Here is a 15,893-nt window from a genome sequence, read left to right as displayed (position 1 = left end):
GATGGTTATGCTTCATACTGTTCTAGAGAGAGAGCTTAGGATTGGAGGAAGAGATCTATCTTAACACCTTGAGAGAGGGAAGATATTGAACTCGCTTTGTTTCTTTACTCTATTTTGTCTTTTGATTTATTTTATTGGAGTATTATTCAGACTATCATAATGCTTCTTATGAATATGTTCGAGTAGTTATTTTGTTAGATTTAGGGTTCTTCAAGGGTTGAATTATGGTTTTCTAAATTTTTATTGTTGTTATGGTGATTTAATTAGTTCTTCATCTAGTTTTTCTTACTGCTAAGCTTAGGATTGATAACCCTAAACTTAGATCTTGGATTGATGGGCGCAAGTGAGAGCTTGGTCTGTTGCCTGAATGAAAGTAGGATGATCTGACTAGCTAGGCGCACACGAAATCTAGTCTAAGTGGTTAGAGAACACATCAAACCTATTCACTAAAGCTTGCTAGAAGAAACATCGATCGACACTCCAATAACTGTGTTGATCAATGTTTTGAAAGGTGCATCGATCGACACTATCTTAGGATTAACAAACGAGAGTTGAAATCTTAGGTCTAGATATTAGATAATCAACTACACTGAGCCGTGTGAATGGTAACAACTCTTTGAATGGTGACAACTCTTTAAATGTATTTTTGAAAATGATACTTTTGAAGTATTAAAAAAAACCATTATAGATGAAGAAAACCAGAACAAAACCCAAATAGCGAACCAATCATCTAAAAAAAGAGAACCAATCGTAACGTAGAATATTCTCAACAGACCAAATCCGATTATTCAAGAGCCCTAATGTACATGGCTCGCAGACTCTTATAGAGTGTTTCATGTCTCTCTCACGGAAAACTCGCAGAACCTCTCGTAAGATCCATCGTCATCTTCTTCTACATTTTTCTTCTAGTCACGCTTTTCCTCACTACTTTTTAGTGCTTATATGTATATTTTAAGCAATGCAATTACCCAATATGGTACAACCTCCTTTCATTTTCTTTCCGTGCTTTATGATTAATTACTTGTATTTAGATATGATGAATGTTTTGATGTACAACTACAGTGTGCCGTGTGAATGGTGATAACTCTTTGAATGGATCCTTCATCATTGATTACGTAAGCTCATGTTTATCCACTAGGCGATTTCAAGATTTTTTTATCTGTTCATTAATCTGTATGTGCATGTGTTTACTTTTCAGGCTCACATTGAGCAATGGATTGATTTTGCCTCCCTGGAGATAGATGCTAACATGTTGAGGTGGTTCACTCCAAGGATGGGATATGTTGCTTTCTCTGCTCCAGTAAGTTTTCTCTAGATTTTAGCGCTTATATGTGTTTTTTAAGCATGCTACTACTTTCACTCTAATTATATCTTAGTCTGCTTCATCTTATCTTATGAATGGTTTATATGAGTGAAGGCTGAGGAAGCGGCTATTTCTGGGTTGAAGAGAGGACTTGATGCTCTGAACACACATCTCGCCTCCGACACTTACCTTGTTGGACAGTCTATTACACTCACAGATATTGTAACCATCTGCATCTTGATACTTCTGGATAATGGTCAACCTACCAAACTTCGAGAAAGTGATTGGTGATGCCAAACAGACTGAAGCTGTCCCTCGAATTCTATCTAAGGAAGCTGCACAGCCTACAAAGCCCAAGGAAGAGACAAAGAAGGCTGCACCTCCAGCAGAGGAACCAAAGCTTGCTAAGGAGGAAAAAGCAACAAAGCTTGATGAGGAGGTAGAAGCACCAAAGCCCAAAGCCAAGTATCCTATTGATTTTCTACCACCAAGCCCAATGGTTCTCGATGAGTGGAAGAGGCTTTACTCAAACACCAAGTCCAACAACCGTGAGGTTGTGATCAAAGGTATCTTTAATTGCTTTTTGTACTCTTGCTTTATGAGATGCATGCAACTCTTGTGATGAACAAAGCTATGAAACTTATGCTGCTATTTTGTTGAAAATGATATTTTTGAAAATGATATTTTTGAAGCATCTTTTTCAAAAACAAACCATGATAGATAAAGAAAAATAGAACAAAACCCGAATAGAGAACCAATCATGTCAAAAAGAGAGAACCAATCGTAATGGAGAATATTCTCAACATACCAAATCAGATCCTTTTAGAGCCCTAATTTACATGGTTCGCACACTCTGATAGAGTGTTTCCTGTCTCTCACACGGAAAACTAGTAGAACCTCTCGTAAGATCCATCGTCATCTTCTTCTACATTTTGCTTCTAGTCATGATTTTCCTCACTGCGTTTACTTTGGATATTCTCTGGTGAGTACTTGATGTTTCTATCTTCAATGCGATAATGTGTTATTTCTCACTGTTAATCGTTGGTGCTAGTGTATGAACTTGTGATCATCTTCTTCCTTTTGACCTTCACTTTGGTACATTCTTTGGAAGTTGTGCTAGTGTCCGATCATCTTTCTTGGTGAAAATTTGAGTTTTTGTACATCCTTTTGCGTTTGAAATCTGATTTGTTGAATATTCATTAATTGATGAGTATTGTGGAATATAGGTTTTAAACACTTACAAGGGTAACAAAGAAGCCTATAAGGCACTCATTGTGGCAGAATATGCTGATGTGATGATCGAGGAGGCTTCCAACTTTCAGATGGGCGTCACAAACAAATCCCCTGAGTTTCTCAAGTTGAATCCCATCAGAGAGGTTTGGAATCTCTTTTTCTTTGTTAAAGAACGTTAGTCACTTTTGATATAAGTTGATCAGAGTTTGTCATCCTGCTTGGTTCCCGTCTTTGAGACTTTAGATGGTCCCATGTTTGAGAGCAATTCCATTACCCGATATGGTATAACCTCATTTCCTTCTCTTTCCGTGCTTTATGATTCATACTTGTATTTAGATATGATGAATGTTTTGTTGTACAACTACAGTGAACCGTGAATGGTGACAACTCTTGAATGGATCCCCCCTCATCAGTACGTAAGCTACTATTTATCCACTAGGAGATTTCAAGAATTATTTTTCTATTTATTAATGCGTATGTGCATGTGTTTACTTTTCAGGCTCACATTGAGCAATGGATTGATTTTTCTTCCTTGGAGATAAATGCCAACATGTTGAGGTAGAAAACTCACAGAACCTCTCGAAAGATCCATCGTCATCTTCTTCTACATTTTTCTTCTAGTCACGCTTTTCTTCACTATGTTTACTTTGGATATTCTCTGGTGAGTGCTTACTGTTTCTATCTTCAATGCAATAATGTTTTATCACTTGTGCTAGTGTATGAACTTGTGATCATTTTCTTTTTTTTTAACCTTCACTTTAGTACATTCTTTGGAAGTTGTGCTAGTGTTGATCATCTTTCTTCATGAAAATTTGAGTTTTTCTACGTCCTTTTGCATTTGAACGATATGATTTGTTGGATGTTCATTGATGAGAATTATGGAATATAGGTTTTATACAATTACAAGAGATTTTTAATAGCATGACACGTGTATCATAATATTGATATAACCACTTATACTATGACATGCGTAGAAAGTGCTCTCAATGATGTTCTCCCACAAAACATGTTCCTTTTTTTTCTATTACTTTATTTTGTGAGCACTAATAAGAGCATTTGTTAAAACTTACCATTACTGATCACTACAAGAAATATCGGTATTGGTAGCACCCGAAAAACGTTATTATAGGGCTTTCGTAGCGTTTTTGCAAACACTCTGGCAGCCACAGCTATAATAGACCCCCACATTTATCGTAGCGTATTTTCGTGTGCTATAATAAATAGAGATATTGTAGCATGTAAGTTTTGTTATATTAAAACATTTTAATAGCACCATAACTTTGCTATTATATGGTTTTCTATAGCATTTTTCATGTGCCATAACATAATTTATAATAGCATAGATATAATGCTATAATCAAAAATAAAATAATTAAAAAATATTAAATAAATTTATTAAAATTTAATTAATTAAAAATAAAATTAAAAATTAATTCATAAATAAAAATTAAATTTTATTGATTAAAATCAGTATGAAAATAATTACAGAATACATTAAACCATAAACAAATTAAAAACATTAAACCAAACCATAATTAACCTAAAGTTTACACATAAACCCGGTTTAGAAATTAAGAAAAAAAACTAAACCAGCTTAACCTAAAAAAAAAAAATCCTATCTCTGCACCAACTCTTCGCCGCCGTCAACCGCATCAATCTCTACTCTTCCACCACCATCAAACTTCTTATCTGTATCTCTTCCCTTGCCTCTGAACCAACTCCATCTCTTATCTTCTATATTTCTCGATGAGCACGGGACAAATTTGGTGGCGGAGCCTGGTGTTGGAGGGTCGAGACCATCTTTGAAAATGCCTCCTGTTGTCTTGAGTTCGTCATCTTTGGTGAAGAAGACTACGTTGGAAACTATCCGGGAACATGAGCAGATGCAGTTGGCAAACTCCTTTCTAGCTAGAGAGTCGTCGTCGGAAACTACAGGTTCCTCTGACGGTAGTTCGTACTCGAGTTCTCATAGTGAGGAATCTGCGGATGGTGCTGATGTTGCTAATGAATCTGATAACGTTGTTGGAGATGATGGACGAGATGATGACGTTGAAAACGTTGATGTTGAAAATGATGGTGTTCTGGGAGGCGCCGGTGATGAGCAGAATGGGACTGGTGACGTTGATGTTGATGAGGAAAGTGAGCAAGACGAGTTTGCTAGTGACGGTGATCGTACCGCTGTTGGCGATGATGACGTGGGTGACCGAGATGGTGTAGATAGACGTAGTAATTTTAGTGATGAGCATGATGATTTTAGTGATGAGCAAAGCGGTGTCAGTGGTAGTCTAGAGATCATTGTTGTAGCTGATGGGAGGGATGATGCCGACGGAAGTAGTGATCGTCGAGCCGATGTTACTGATATTTTGAGAAAAATAAAACAAGAAAGCTTGGCTGCTTCCCTTGCTGGTTCGCTCGATGCCTTTGGTGATCCTTGTGATTATGTGAAGAAAAAGGTCAGGAAGGCGAGGGAAAGGCCTAGGAGTTTCATAGGTCCTCTTGTTAGTCATCCGGATCCATCGGAGTCATTTCCTTCTATTGTTAGTGAGGACACAGTTAAGTGGATCTTAGCCAACTGTTGCCGTAATGGAGTCATAGAAGCGCGTATCCCTGGCGAAGATGAACGTCCGTGGACGGTTCCGGATGGGTGGCTTTGTGTTTATGACTTCTGGTTCACCGAGTATCATTTGTGGTTTCCCCTCCCGAGGTTGCTGCTGGCGTATTGTGATGAACATCTTATTGCACTCGCTCAGCTTACTCCTGCTGCTGTCCGAAACGTAGTTGCAGCTTTGTTCACAGCCGCGGATATTGGTGTTCACATGAGCCTATGCTTGTTTGAACGTATCGCGCATATTACTCGGTGTGATAAAACGGACGGAGCTTTTTACGTGTCAATGAAGGCTGGCTGTGGTGTTGTTGGGGAGAGGAAGAGAAAAACGTTATGTTGGATTAAGAAGTTTTTTTTATGTTCGAATTGCGCCTTCGTCAGTCCCTGATGTTTCTGATATGAGTGTCCCTTTTAGGAGTAGTTGGAATCCTTACAATGGTAGTTTAACTCTTATTGGTGTGTTCTTGTTTGACATTCTTATTGGTGAGGCGGTCGCAGGTTTGGCGGTGCATCCCGTTTATTGACTCAGGTTGAAAATATGCGTTTTTTTTAATGCCTTTGATTGTTAAGATCTTGGTTTAGATGTTTACTGATTTTGTGTGGTTTTGTTGGTTTCTTTTTTTTTAAAAAAATGTAGCTTGTTGGAGAAAGATGGATTTGAGCGAGATTCCGAGTTTGGTTGACTGTTTTGCTGGGGGTAGTGACGATGCCCCTGTTGTGGAGTCTGGTCAGTGTAACGCCGGTGTGGAGCCTTCGGCACCTGCTCGTAGTATTGTTGTGGGTCTTACTAGTACGACAGTTCCTGTCCCGTCCGCTGGTGTTTCTGGAAAGGAAGTTGTTGCTGCGGGAGGCGAGAAGGTTGTGAAGAAGAGATTTGCCGCTGGTCATTCGCCAAAAAACGTGCCCCCTTCGAAATCTCGCAAAGTTGTGAGCTCTGATGTTGAGCCGTCTTTGGTGGTTGTGTCGCCTGCTGCGGAGAAGGCTGCCTTTGAACCGTTTGAACATTCGTTCAATGGTTTGTCCTCGGGATGTGGTGATCTTTTTAAGTTGTTTCAATCGCCTGGTGGCGTTGATGGTTTGCCTTTTGACCACGGCAGGCGCGGTGAGTGGTATCAGGAGTTCGCTCGTCACTTGGCTGTTGTAAGATAATTGTTTCTCTCTTCAAAGTTTTTTTTTTTTTAAAAAAAATGGTTTATGGTTTTGAACTAAAGGATATATATATTTTTTGTGCTGTTTTGTGCAGGCTGAAAAATTTGCGAACAAATTGGTGGTTAATCAGGATGAAGAGCTTGAAGAGGTGAAGGCGGAGCTTAAAAAACGAAGGCTGAGCTTGCTTCTATTGAGGGCAAGGCTAATAGTTCTGAGGAAATAGCGGCTCTGCGCGGTAAGTATGAGGCTGAGAAGAAAGTGTCCTCAGATGCATTGGAAGAAGTTCAAAGACTCACTGCAAAAATAGCTCTGGAAACTGGACGGGTGAAGAAGCGTCAAGCGGCCGACTTGGAGCGTTTTAAGAAGGAAAAAGAGGTGGCGGGCAGGAGGTATCGCAGGACAGTAACGAGACATGATGATGTGCTTGCTACTTTTAATTCTCGTATGGAAAAGGTGCGGAGGTATGTGGAAAATCAGAAGGTTGTTCGCACATCTATGTATGGAGTGAATCAGATTGTGGGAGTGCTTGATGCTGCCAAGACTTGGAAGAAAGAGGAAATAATTATTCCTGATGGTAAGGTTAGGCATCTTGAGAATGAATTGGTCCGGAGGAAGGAGAAGGCAAACTTGGTTGTTCGTGTTGAGTTTGAACCCAAGGAACTGGCTGATATCCCTTCCTTTGATTTTACTCGTCCACTTTCTCCTGTTCATATGACTCTGACTGCGGGGGTTGAAGATGCTGCTAAGGCAAGAGGGAAGGACGAAAATCGTCGTCGTGAGGAAGCAAGTCGTCGTCGTGTGGCTGAGCGTGCTGGTGCTGTGTCTTCGGATGTGAGGCGTGAGGGTCAAGTTCCTTCCCGCCCGTAGTTTAGTTCGTGTGATCGTCAAGGCCCTGCGTGGCTGCTGCTATCTTTTATTTTGCTGCTTTTTTTTTTAGACTTTGGTTGTTATGATTTGATCATGTTGATCTCTTTCGGATATGGATGGTGGTCTTCTTGTTGGTTTGGTTGTTATGATGGATCATGTTGGACTTCTTTTATATGATGCTTGAATTCTTCATGTTTGTTTTTAGTCTTCTTTGCCCAACTTTAAATCGTTGAGATGTCGTAGGGCTGGTGTTTTGAGAACGGATCTCTTTATATTTTTTTATTTTGCAAATTTGATTGAAGTGTGAGCGCGGAGCTGCAACACTGAGAACGGATCTCGTATTTTTATTTTGCAAATTTGATTAAGTGTGAGTGCCGAGCTGCAGCACAGAGAACGGATCTCGTATTTCTATTTTGCAAATTTGATTAAGTGTGAGCGCGAAGCTGCAGCACTGAGAACAGATCTCGTATTTCTATTTTGTAAGTGTGAGCGCGGAGCTGCAGCACTTGAGAGCAGATCTCATATTTTTATTTTGCAAATAAATTGAGTGTGAGCGCGGGCTGCAGCACTGAGAACGGATCTCGTATTTTTATTTTGCAAATAAATTAAGTGTGAGCACGGAGCTGCAGCACTGAGAACGGATCTCGTATTTTTTGTGAGTGATGGTCGTATCCTGATATTTGTTAAAAATATATATTTTTTTTATAGAACTAGCTGAGCCTCGTGAGAGGTTGCCTACGTACCCCACAGGCGGGGATCAAGCCGACCGTAGTTCACCTTTACGAGGAAAATAAATGCTTGAATTGAAAAAGGGTGGATCCTCCTGGAGTCTTATTTTTGGTACATCAGGGGCGCGCCGGTCTTCGTAGATTTCTTTAGTAGTAAAATCGCTTGAGATTCAAGGAGTTCCATGATCTCGGAACTTTTTCTCCGCTCATTTCATAACAGCAGTTAGGTAAGAAAACTTCATTAGAATAGCAAATAGATATTAATGGAGTTCCAATCACAAATTATAACTTTGGATCTTCTCTCCAATCTATCAAAATCCTAGAAAACCTTGCTGTGAAAATAATTAAACAAGAAAAACACACTCTGCCTCTAACATGGTGGCAAAACTTATATAATTAGGTTAAAACTCGTCAGGGGCAATCTTGTAATTTGGTGAAGACTTGGGCTTCAAGTCGGTTGTGACCAAACGGGCTTTCTGCGCGCTTTGATGTCGATAGATGTCAAAATATGAACATCGATCGATTATTCCTCTCCAATATCGACCGATGGTCGAGCTCGATGGTCATCTCGGGTGCTAGCTCCAAATATCTCCAAAATGCTCCAAAATCATCACTTATCTCCAAATCACTCCTGATCATATAAATATAATAAATAGACTCCATAATATAATAATTATTAGTAAAAACACCTATAAACCATGGATGAAAATGGATCAAATCCATGGTCTATCAACAAACCCATCATCGTAAATCTAGGCCTAGACAACCCACAAACAAGACATCTCTAAGAAACAAGCAATGATTCCAGAATACAAGAGCCCAGCTCTGTACCCTCTAAGCCCCGGCCAGGCACAACGTGCAGGAACTCACCTCTGCCTAGTCACCTCTCGTAGACTCTTGTTGATCACTGGGATACGACATGGATCGACTCAGCCGCCGTACCCCCCACCAAAACTCTAATGTGCAGGAATTCACTTCTGCCCCGCTAAGCCATAGGCCAGACTCCAACGTGCAGGAACTCACCTCTGCCACGTTAAGTCTGCCTTACCACACCCCCACCAAAAACTCTAACGTGCAGGAACTCACCTCTGCCCCGCTAAGCTATAAGCCAGACTCCAATATGCAGGAACTCACCTCTGCCCCGCTGAGTCTGCCTTACCACAAATATTGCTAAATATAAAAGTCATCACGTTCATTTACATGCATTTATTAATCTTCCGCAATCCTCAATCAATACTTGTTTAGTCCTATTTATTATTAAGCATACGGTTACTACGTTCAGTCAATCATTATCATAACTACCTATGCTCGAAATAGTGACCAATAAGAAAAAAACTCGCACATACGTGTACATCGATAACATATATAAGCAAACAGACACCCGGTTGAGTCAATATAGCTCAACTCGGAACATGCAAGACCAAGACCAGACTAGCGCGAGCTAACCTAGTAAACAGTAAATGTGGAAGCGTTGGGTGATCCTCACCTTTGCCACGGATTCTGAAGAATATCTGAGAAAACACTGAATGGACCTTGAGGGCTCTAAAACAACAACTCTGTAACTCTCTGAAAATAGATGAATATGATATTCTGGCAGAACTGAACCTTATAGAAAACAGATGAATAACTCATGAACTGATCGTTAAGTTTACAATCTCTATGGTCATAATGTAGTCCTAGATTTCCTCTATCCATAGAAACCGAGTTTACTCCGATTGGACACAATTTGATCAACCAAAATGGCTTCACCTTCAGGCTGGTCGCAAATGAAGACTGCAAAAATACCTCTCGCGAAAATAAACATAACTTTCATAAAACAACTCGGAATGACAATCCGCTTCTTGGAGATGATAGATAAAATAGTTAACTACTTACTGACAAATTTCCAAACCGTTTTACCTTTACGCTGAGACTGGTCGGGACTGTCTCTGCATCCCAACAGTTTTAGCTTATTCTTGACCAAGAAGCAACATCAATAACGTTTGTTGTACAACTTCGATCTTGATTCCGTTTTCTGCTACAGATTCTTGGAAACGAGATATATCCAAAAGGCCATGGTCCGCAGCCTAAAGTCCCCTGAATCGATCTACGATCCTCCCAAAGAAACACTCCTCAGCCATGGATCCAATATAGCTCATCCCTTCTCCTCGACTGAAGACATGGCGGAATATATTCGCACGAAAGCATCTCCGGTTCTATGAGACACACATCTGGTAGCTTTAGGCTCATAGCGGCTCAGACTAATTTTCGTGCTGGTGGAATTTGGGTTAAACCAAAAATAAAATTTCTCGTATAGAACCGGCAGACATAGCAATTTTTAGTAAAACATGCATAACTTTTAAGCTAACCGATGGATAGACTTCAAAATGGCGGCATTGAAAAATTAATTCAATTCTCTATTCTGGGTCCAAATTCGATCTCATTCTCACCACATGATGATTTAAGCCAAACATCTGACGCATTTGCATAGTTTTGCATCTTTATTTGTTTCTTTGCATCCAATTCAACACATCCTTCCCTAAATAAACCTAATACCTAAAACGACTCAATAAAAAATTTAAAAACTCGAAAACACATATTATAACTCAATAGACGACTCAAAACAAATGTTAGAAAGAGGTGTTTAATCTGGTAAAATCGAACCAATTAAAACCGAACCGAACCGAAATAGAGAAAATGAATTGGATTTGGTAATACCGAATATAGCAAATGGATTTTATTTTTAAGAAACTGTGGTATATGGATATGGTTTGGTATATAAACCGAATAAAACAAATAAACGATTAATTAAAACATAGTAGTATGATTATATGCAAGTTATATAATATAATTAATACTTATACATACTTTTTTTTATACAATACGTAAATTTTTTTTTTTGTCATCAACTACATATTCAAACTGATCTGTGAACCAAACCGGGAGATCTTGATCCATATGAACGACGAAAGATGGTTGCTTCCTAACACTGCATGCTAGACTATCCGCCCTCAAATTTTGCGTCCTTGGTACATAGATGATCTCTGAACTGGGAAAACCTTCCTTCAGGATCTTGATGTCTTCTAAATAACTTGCAAATGCTGGCCACTCTTCTGGGTTTGAAACCATCTTCACCAATTGAGAGCAATCCATTGCAAACGTGACCTGAAATTGATGTAAGTTTCACATACATTCCATTACCCAAATTAAAGCTTCTATCTCCGCATGTAGAGGGAGATAAACAAGCCCGGACATTTCTTGCCCCCAATAAACCATCAAAACCTTCTAGAGTGCTTAGCGAACCTTGTCCGGAATAACTATCATTCTCCTTCCATGAACCATCTGTGAAGCACCATCTTCCTGGAATCGATGGAATAGTCGTGACCTCAACCGGTGGGACTATCCTATCGCTTTTCAAAACTTGTGCCTCAGCCCAAAGTGTTGACTCTGTTTCTGCCAGTTTTAGTGTGTCCCTAGGATCAGTATCCAGATTACTAAAAACTTTATTATTTCTTCCTTTCCAAATATACCAAAGTATCCACGCAAATTGATGATCATCCATCTGTGCGAAAACTCTCCAGAACAGATGATCCATATTTATGAAAAAGGCACTTGTTGGAAAAATAGATGAATTTGATGGTATTTTTGAGAGAGCCCAGACTTGAATTGCTGGAGGACATTCAAAAAACACATGATTTATCGATTCCTCATCAGCTCCACATCGTACACAACAAATATCCCCTTGTATTCCTCGTGCTCTCAGATTCTTCTTAACTGCTAAACACCATGTCACCATTTGTCATAGAAAATGTTCGATCTTTGGTGGACACTGTATTTTCCAGCAAAACGCCTTCAAAGCATCAACGGTGGGTCCCAGCATCAAAGGTGGTCTTTCTCTGTCCGGGTAAACACGTTCTATCTGGTATCTTGATGTGACCGTATACTTCCCGTTATTTGTGAAATGCCACCCATCCTTATCTGCCAGAAGAGTTCGACTCAATGGTATACTTTCAATAATTTTCACATCGTAAGGATCCATTAGAGCCCTAAGTGCCTGCGAGTTCCAAGTTCGCGTAGCAGAATCAATAAGAGAGTCCACTGTTAAATCTGGATTGAAATTGTGTTGATTTTTATTTGCTGGTTTCGGGCGAGTGGTTGGAAGCCATAGATCGTTCCATACAGATATAGATGATTCTGATCCCACCCTTTTGATTAGTCTTTTGCTTACCCGAAATCTAGCAGAAACGATACTCCGCCAGCCATATGATGGAGAATAAGAACGAATCGATTCCAGGGGTGATGCGTTTCTGCAATACCGACCTTTAAAAACTCGTGAAAATAAATTATTTGGCTTACTCTTGTAATACATACTTTATTGTAATAATATGGTCTTCATACTTAAAATGTTGATTTTAGTAATTTAATATTTGGTTTTGAGATAAAAGTTATTTTTTATTAAATCAAACAAAACATAATTTTTATTTTTTCGTTGACAAATATGTGCGCTAGTATTTAGTTATTTAATAATATTATGGATTACTCTTTTTTAATTCTATAAAAATATTATTACTATTAACTTAAAATGTTTAATAATTATTTTAAATAGTAAAATAAAAATAGTCTATTTAAGAACCGGAATATTTTCATGTTTTATTAAAGCCAATATCTATCATATAAAGTAAAATTCACAAAATATTATGAACGATATATATATATTTATGGTTTTTGGTATAAAACCGAATAAACTGAAAACCGACGATATATAAACCGAACCAAACCAAAGTAGATATTGCTTTAATATGGTAGTTATTTTTATAAATCGAAAAGCCGAAAAACCTAAAAAAATCGAACATAAACCGAACCGAAATCTGGATTGGACACTTAACCGACAAAAATAGTACTTTTGTAGAGATTGACTGTGGATCGTCGAACAGATTCGTAAATTTACAAAGGGTCTAACTGGTGACCATTACAAGAACTTTAGGAATGAGTAGAGAAAAAATGGAGAAGAATAATATTAGAGGAATGAAAAGGAAAATGATTCTTTATCAATTTTATTGAGAAACAAATTTGTTCTATATTCCTCTAAAATAAAAGGAATAAAAATGAATTTAAAGGAAAAATAATTCCTTGTAAATGGTAAAAAAAATTAAAAATAGTAAAGAATGCATTATTTATTTTCATTCTTTAATCACGAGTTACACCATATATATTGCATGTTTTCTTTTCTTCCAAAATGGTGCGTGTTTAATTACTTTGAGAAATTTTACATTTTTTTTCTCTTCACCACTAAGGGGGGCCTATTGGAAATGAAATTTGCGTGAAATCTGAAATTTTTTAAAGTTCAAAGATTTTTAAGAGTTAAGTAGATTTGATGAATTCTTGCCATATGTATTGCATAAATTGTCATTGATTATGATTGAATAGCATGAATTTCCATATATGTTTTTCTTTCCAGATTTATCTTTCAATAAAAATACTTAAATTTTTTTTTATTTCAAGAAATATAGTTATTTGATGTTAAAATAATTTTTTTTATTTTTTAATATTTGAATTTGTCTTGTTTGATTTTTGTTTAAAGTTTTCTAAGGTCAACCTATGATTTTTTCATGATTTTTGATTATCTTTAATAATTTTTTATCTTTAAATTTCTTTTTACAATTATCTTTCACACGACAACAAAAATGTAATACACAACTTTTTGTGTTTGCATATTTGTGTTTTTTGTTACATAGATTCTAAGAATCTTATGAGTATAGATGATATTTATAAAGTTGAGTGTTATGAGTAAAACTAAAGAGAATTTATGTCCCAATAACAAGAGAGTTTACTAGAATTAAAAAATCAATAAAAACTAAACTTTTTGAATAAAAAAAGATTTTATATAGAATTTAAAAGTCCATAAAACAATAACAAAGGATTCTAACAAGATTGTAAGAATACATAAACCAATAACAATAGAATCTCTAAATTTTATAACACTTTCAAAATTTAACTACCAATAATCCCCCTAAATAGCAATTGATCCTCAAAAAAAGAAAAACCAAATATTCGGTTAAAGCTTAACCGAACCAAATCATTTTCCTTTTTTGGATTTTTTTGGCCGGCCAGCCCTAAAATTCTTCGTCGAACGTCTCCTTAAATATGGGTTTAGGGAGATAGAAAAGGCATGGCTAGAGTCAGTCAACAATGTCGACCAAACTTTCCTAATTCCAGAAAGTAACCATTACGCAGCTTCTTCCGCCTTGCGCATTACTATTTTTGACCTTCCACGTTCTTGGTGGTGCGCACATTACACTCTGCGTCACAATCGAATCTCACACACCTTTTTCCTTTTCTCTTTTCCCTAGCTTTTAGTCCCTTGTTCTTCGAGCCCACAAGAATCCCAGATCTGATTTCATCGAGAATTCGTGGGTCTACCCTCAGAGATGTGGTCGGCGGTGGGTGTTTTGAGGCGTGCGGCTTTTTCCGCCGTGACTAAATGTCCTCCGGTCAAGCCATGGCTCGGTGGTGGTTGCAGGTGTCTCACCGTCGAACCAACGGCTAATGCTAATGAGAAGGAGAAGGAGGAGATAACTGTAGCGGAAGCTAAAAAGTTAATAAGGTTAGTGAATATAGATGAGATGAAGACAAAGCTCGGTTGTATGGGGAATGAAGAAACTGTCTCTTACACTAAACTCATTGAATCATCTCAAGGTTTAGGCATCGCTAGATCTCTCGATGAAGCTCACGCTTTCGCTCGTGTACTCGATGATGCTGGTGTGATTTTGATTTTCAGAGATAAAGTCTATCTTCATCCAGATAAGGTCTGATAATCTGAAACCCCATGTTCTAAAAAACCATAATGTTTGTCTGAAATTGATTTTTGTCTTGTGGGTTTTGCTGTAGGTGGTGGAATTGATTAGAAAGGCAGTGCCTTTGGGTTTAAATCCAGAGGATAACCCAGTTAAAGTGGAGTTCGATAAGCTTAGGAGTATGAAGGAAGAGATTGATGTGTTAGCTCATAAGCAAGTTAGGAAGATTCTATGGTGTGGTCTTGGTTACTCAGTGGTTCAGATAGGACTGTTTTTCAGACTAACTTTCTGGGAGTTTTCTTGGGATGTGATGGAACCCATTACGTTTTTCACTACAGCGACTGGGATAATTCTGGGTTATGCTTATTTCTTGATGACTTCTAGAGACCCAACTTATCAAGATTTCATGAAGAGGTTGTTTCTTTCTAGGCAGAGGAAGTTGCTCAAGAGTCGTAAGTTTGATGTTGAGAGGTTTAAGGAACTTGAGAAGAAGTGGAAGCTGGCATCTTGCTCTTTTTCTTCATCTTCGCATCATTCCTTTCACGCAAACGCATCAATTCGGAAATGTGTTGGTGTTGATCTTGATTTGGAGGATTCTTTGCAGAGTCGCAGAGATTGATTCATCAGATTCTGGTTTTCTAACCAATTTTTCACTTCTGGTTATATAACCAATGTTTCTGGAGGTTCTTCTTCAAGTTTAGTTCTTTGGTGTTTAAGAAAAAATCCAAAGAATGGAAGAGGAAAAATTTAGTTTTTGTTTTTTAATCTTGAGCTACTGTTATCTAAAATCGCTGATAATTTTTACTTTGTTTATGGTCAAATACTTTTGCCTGATTATGACAAGTCTTATTCAGTATAAAGGATGAAATATTTTTAGCTTTCGTTAACAAATTCATTTCTTTTTCATGGAGGATGGAATCTTTGATTATACAATCAATGAAACTACTAACACAATAAACATTTAATTTTCAACTTTCAAGAGTGAAGTTGGGGGACCAACACATGGGTCAATGTAATGAATAGACAATTCCGAATTAAACCTCCCGTCTATCGAAAGAATGATGCGAGGGTGTTTTGGCATGCGCTGCTTGACCACACACATTGATATCAAGGGCAAGGAGTTCTAATAAATATATTAGGAGCACAACAACATACTGTGCCAAAATACGGAGATTGTGTTTTGTGTACGATTCTTCAAATACGATTCTTTTCAAGTTAAGCTCGTCCAATCATAT

General features: G+C 37.8%; 1 protein-coding gene across 1 annotated transcript; it reads left to right on the top strand.

Annotated features, from left to right (window-relative positions):
• Positions 1 to 13,931: 13,931 nt before the first annotated feature.
• On the top strand, positions 13,932 to 15,549 carry LOC106347469 (calcium uniporter protein 5, mitochondrial-like). The gene is made up of 2 exons (XM_013786999.3): positions 13,932 to 14,670; positions 14,753 to 15,549. Exons 1-2 carry the CDS (start codon positions 14,293 to 14,295, stop codon positions 15,275 to 15,277), a joined length of 903 nt encoding a protein of 300 aa, XP_013642453.2. The 5' UTR covers positions 13,932 to 14,292; the 3' UTR covers positions 15,278 to 15,549.
• Positions 15,550 to 15,893: the final 344 nt, after the last annotated feature.

Source organism: Brassica napus, chromosome C4, assembly GCF_020379485.1.
Source record: "Brassica napus cultivar Da-Ae chromosome C4, Da-Ae, whole genome shotgun sequence".
Classification (NCBI taxonomy): Eukaryota; Viridiplantae; Streptophyta; class Magnoliopsida; order Brassicales; family Brassicaceae; genus Brassica; species Brassica napus.
This window is presented reverse-complemented; position numbering and strand designations above follow the sequence as displayed.

Coding starts and splice junctions, on each gene's coding strand:
- LOC106347469 (XM_013786999.3), top strand. CDS start 14,293: ATGTGGTCGGCGGTGGGTGTTTTGAGGCGTGCGGCTTTTTCCGCCGTG. Junction 14,671..14,752: donor TCTATCTTCATCCAGATAAG/GTCTGATAATCT, acceptor GTTTTGCTGTAG/GTGGTGGAATTGATTAGAAA.